The sequence below is a fragment of the Tarenaya hassleriana genome, unplaced genomic scaffold, assembly GCF_000463585.1.
Source record: "Tarenaya hassleriana unplaced genomic scaffold, ASM46358v1 Cleome8, whole genome shotgun sequence".
NCBI classification, from domain to species: Eukaryota; Viridiplantae; Streptophyta; class Magnoliopsida; order Brassicales; family Cleomaceae; genus Tarenaya; species Tarenaya hassleriana.
In genome coordinates this window covers 968,351-973,198 of record NW_010970490.1, presented here as the reverse complement: position 1 = coordinate 973,198, position 4,848 = coordinate 968,351, and the positions used below count along the sequence as shown (strand labels likewise).

Here is a 4,848-nt window from a genome sequence, read left to right as displayed (position 1 = left end):
AAGAGCGGTCGATAGATAATTTAAAAGATGGAGAGCCGAGAAAGTGAAAGAGCTCGGACGCCAGTTAATTTTATTGCCTCGGCTGAGCCACTGCCACCACCGCCTGAACACCGCCCCAGCTCATTGGTAATGAATAAGAATTCAGAGACCCTTTCATTTTAACTTTTGGCGGGTTGTCTATATGAACTGCTCTACTACCAGACTTAAAACGCTTTTATGTCTTTTCTCTGTAACGGTAACATTGTTTCCATCGTTTTGGTCTGATTGCATTGCAATTTCGCTTTGACAAATCTGCCGTTTTGGTCTGATTACACCGCCCAGCCCATTAATTTCGTCTCCTTACTCCTCTTGGATCTGGAATTGGAGAAAACATTTTTCGTGTCTATACAAAGATTTTCTGGGTAGAATAACGATGATAACAAAACATTTTTCATTTATTTTGTCAAGGTAGTTAATCAATTTATAGTGTGTATCATTGACAATGATATATAATATTACAGTTTTACATGTTTAATCGACCAGCGCAATGCCTACGAGCTATGGTTATGCGTAAAGCCAAATATCAAGCTATCAGGGAGGATATGTGGTGATTGTCCGGCGCGTGAAGGATACTCGTGAGAGGAGCGCGTAGGTGTGATTAAAGCTGAACGCTTTTTACGGGATCGACCCATTGCCATTACTAATGAAGCCCAACAATGCTATCATGAATTATTGTTTATCACGGACTTGAAAAGCAGAAGCACAATGGGCTTAGGGAAGCAGGGCCTAATGAATTTTACAGATTAAAAGAGGAGTAGAAGCCACGAAGGACAGGCTAAAGCAGGAGAATAGCACAGTAAGCATGTTGAATTTTACAAGCGAGATTGCAAAGTAAGCATGCCTAGAACATATGAAGCAACCGATATATTCCCAAGCAGTTTGTCCAAATCCCCTAATACCAACGAGGAGAAAATCCAAACTTGGCCGTTACCTCCTCCCATCTAACATCTGCCATGTGCAAGGCATATCCAGCATTGACTTGGAACAAATGAGGCGGCATCGGTGTCTGGCAGTCCGAGAGAAGGGTCTCAGCGAGAAAGTATGAAAATATGATACTGCAATCAATGGAAAGTTCACTGTGATTACTGTTCTCTCTCGGGGATTAGCTTGAAGCAATCCATATGCATAGGTGCACCCACACTTCATCACATTCCCGACCCTGCTGGAATCAGATACTGCCAGATTAAGAAAACAACACCGTCCTCTGAATTTGAGAGGTAGAGATATGCTGTACAGTGGACAGATTAAAACAAAATTCCTTTCAGGCACACTTCTTGAGTCTGAGGACAAACATCACAACAGACAGGACAATAGTTCTTAGTGGAGTTCCCAACCCACGGGTATTTATTGCGCAAGCTCGATGACTAACTAGCCCTGTGATATTTGCGCATAAGAGCGTATCAGTCAGAAATTTCGCGTTGATATACAGCTCTGGGAAAACGGTTAAACTTCTAAAGAAAGCAGTTTAAATGGCACTGACATCAACTAGAAAAAATTATAACCATTTCCCAACCTGAACCTAAACATAGTCCTGATAAAAACACTTGCAATCTACATAGAAGCCTTAGCAAGACTATACAATTACTGAAGAGCGGGTGGAACAAGAGTTACCACAGAAACATAGTGAGAGGATTAAAAATTCAATACTTAGCTGTAAGGCAGCAGTCCCTTCAGATGTATTTTCAGTCTCTCAACACTTGTCTGAATGATTCTTGTCCCTTGAGTATAGTTGATGGGCGCAACTAACTTACGCACTATCAATGTCTTGAGAGTTTGCTTTATTGGGCTTTAAACTGTTGAGAGGCAAGAAGAATCCAACGCATGCAAGTAGTTAAGGGTTTCAATTCAGGCAGTAAAAGAAGTTATTGCGACTACCAAGACAACATGAGTTCAAGTTGTTTCAAACATTGTTATGTAATTAAACAACAGTTTTCATGATCTCTTCACTAACCTTTAGTATGCAGATTCCACAATCATCGCAATGGAACTGCACACAACAACAAGCAGGCACTTGAAAAATAAACAAGGCAGACTATAACACAGCAAGGAGACGATCTGGTTGCAGCAAGGAGCTCGGCTTCTGCACCGTATCATTTAACGGTTGCATCTGATAACACCAAAACCGCCAAACAAACAGGGAAAATTTACGAAACGAAAATCAGAGATTCCCAGAAGAAAAGAAAAAAAAAACCTAAAATCCAAGGACACGACTCAGAAGGAAGGCGAAGCAATCAAAAGGAGAGATAGCGACATATAGCGGCTAATGGCGACGTTACCCGTAGTCGATGTCTCTGAGACATCCAGAATTCTCCTTCCACTGATTTGAAGATCGGACGCTTAGGGCATAGAGAATTGTCGACTAGCACTCAAGAGCACGCGTATTCGCAGAGAATTGAAGACTCACCCAATTGTCACATTACGCGTGTCATCAACGTTGTGGGCTTTGATTTGGGCCTTTTTGGGCCGAAGCCCTAACTGACAACGAGGCACAATTGCAAAATTTATTTTTTGGTAAAAAAATCGATTAAATGGTATATTACTATTTTACCCCCATTTTTTTCTTCTAAAGATACTCATGTAATATGAAATGGAAACTATATGGATTTAATGCTCCGTTTTGAACGGAATGAAACGCCGTCGGGATACGTTTGTATCTTTGGTACAGATGTAAAATAAAGTGAACACACACGCATATATATATATATATAGCAACTGAATTAACTTACAATAATTTTAGATATACACGATTTTTTATGATGGGTCTTAATTTGCTTTCCGAATTTGGAGTGAATTTTAGAGAATGATAATTAAGTTTTTTTTATGACAATATTTTTTGAATGCCCGACGAATAACCTTTTCGACAGCGACAGCAAGTGGATGTGCTTCTTGCACGTCCTGAAGCGAAACCCTTTCGCTTTGATTCTCCAACATCCAAAGAAATAGGAGTTACAGGAAAGCCGTTCCACACTTCGCGCAAAGGGGATGGATGCTTCCTTCTCCTCCTCCATTTTTTCAACGCCTTTTTCTACACTATATAATTTTGTTCCCTTCTATTGATAGATGTGTTTTCGAACCTAGAATAACTATATGCCAAAATTTTATCTAAATTTGGGTCAATTCTTTTGAATAATGATTAATTTATATATCCTTAACTAAAATCCAAACTAATCTCGAGACCGAGAGCCGACCATATGCTTTGGATTATACGTTCTCTTTCCAAACTTGAGGTTCTAAATCGGATACTTTGTTGGGTCGATTCTTTTGAATATTGATTAATTTACAAATTCAGTAATATTATTCTATCTGAACTTATCTGACTTATTCTTGTAATTTGGAGTTTAAGAACCTTTGTTGTCTTCAATGTTTATACAGTCTTTGATAATAATAACACATATAATATTCGATATATAGTTGAAGGAAATGATATTTTTATGGCGAAGCTAAGCCGTTCATTACTTGATGGGGAAATAAAAGAGAAAGACGAGAGGAATTCTATGCCTCGTTATCGTGATATAAAGTTTTGGGAGAATAATTTTTGGGCAAATTTAACAATTATTGGAGAATTCATTTTTTTCTTTTCAACATTTTTAGCATTCAAACAAAATAAAACAGATTCCCTGGTTACCTACATACAAAAAAAAAACAGATACCGCGGTTATTTCCATAAGGAAAAAACAGATTCCATATGGGATTTTACCTAGGACCGCTCTAGATCTCCTCTTCTTTTAATTATTCAGAATATCAGCTTGGTCTCTCTGTCGTGTATATATATAGTATAGAGATTCCAAAATACAAAAATGTAACTTGTTCTCACGGCTTATCGATATTTTGTTCACATATGCATATATGGAATTTAATATAACGTTGTCTTTTCAGTTGGTTAGCGCATTTTGAGATGCGTACCCATAGTAATACATATATTATTGGATAATAGTTTGGGAAGATTATAAAAAAGTTCAAATATGGATTTGGAAGAAATAAAAAAGATCCGTTAAACATTTCTTTCGTTAAGATGGTAGATTAACACACATCACCAGTACAAGTACGTACTGGTTAAGATCAGGCACAGAATCTGGCTAATTAGACACGCCCTAATTAATTAGACACAACCAAGCAAGCTAAATACTAGACGGCTGAGATAAGCATAGCTATAACAAGAAATACACATTTCAGACAAGAGCTCGTGGGCGGGCTAGGGTTTCTGATACGTAATTTACGAGGCACGTGTTCCAAATGTTTTGTTATTAATCATCGCTCTCGCTAGCTCGCTACGTAAACAAGGGCTTAGTTGTGGACAGACTGATAGGGTTTGATCAAGGGGAGGAGGGAGCCACTGAGGTGGAGGGACATGACTTCGTTGGTGGAGCCAACGAGCTTGCCACTGACGAAGACGGCGGGGACGGCGGTGGAGCAGCCGAGGCGGACGAGGGCCTTCTCAATCTCGCGGAAGTCGGGGTCATTGTCGATATCGTGGATGGTCGGCTGAACCCTCAGATCTCGGAACAGGATCTGGACAGCATAGCACAGGCAACACGAGCTCTTGCTGAATATCACCACGCCTTTCTCCGACGCCATTCTCATCACCTTGTCCATTGCTCCACTTAGATCAGATTCCGACAGCAAAGAATCTGATTTTTTTATGTATGTATACACACGAGCTTCGATGTTTGTTTGAACGTAAAAAGCAGGTGGCCTGCTTGGCTATTTATAGGAGACATGTAGGAAGCTTTGGACCCGATCGTCCGTTTTGAGACGAGAACATTAAAAAAAAGTCTTTAAAATAAAATAAAACTAAATCAAGAAAAATGT

General features: G+C 39.3%; 2 protein-coding genes and 1 long non-coding RNA gene across 4 annotated transcripts in view; 1 reads left to right on the top strand and 2 right to left on the bottom strand.

Moving 5' to 3' along the window:
- The window catches only part of LOC104802204 (protein TRANSPORT INHIBITOR RESPONSE 1), a 4,035-nt gene extending 3,781 nt beyond the window's left edge, over positions 1–254 (top strand). The window contains exon 4 of the mRNA XM_010525688.2: positions 9–254. The gene's annotated coding sequence lies outside the window, so the exon portion shown is untranslated. The remainder of the gene's footprint in view (positions 1–8) is intronic.
- A 432-nt stretch (positions 255–686) lies between these two features.
- LOC104802205 lies at positions 687–2,431 on the bottom strand. 2 transcript variants are annotated; one of them, XR_769998.2, is made up of 5 exons: positions 2,316–2,430; positions 1,991–2,146; positions 1,687–1,832; positions 1,126–1,413; positions 687–1,045 (listed from the first exon to the last, which is right to left on the bottom strand). It is a non-coding gene; the product is annotated as an uncharacterized LOC104802205 (long non-coding RNA). The 2 variants fall into 2 exon arrangements; XR_769996.2 differs by having other exon boundaries at positions 1,126–1,832; positions 2,316–2,431.
- Positions 2,432–4,024: 1,593 nt separating this feature from the next.
- LOC104802206 (glutaredoxin-C14-like) lies at positions 4,025–4,698 on the bottom strand. The gene has a single exon (XM_010525690.1). The coding sequence runs from the start codon at positions 4,630–4,632 to the stop codon at positions 4,324–4,326; it is 309 nt and encodes a 102-aa protein (XP_010523992.1). The 5' UTR covers positions 4,633–4,698; the 3' UTR covers positions 4,025–4,323.
- Positions 4,699–4,848: the final 150 nt, after the last annotated feature.

Excerpts from the sequence above, each read along its gene's own strand:
- LOC104802206 (XM_010525690.1), bottom strand. The coding sequence starts at position 4,632 with ATGGACAAGGTGATGAGAATGGCGTCGGAGAAAGGCGTGGTGATATTC.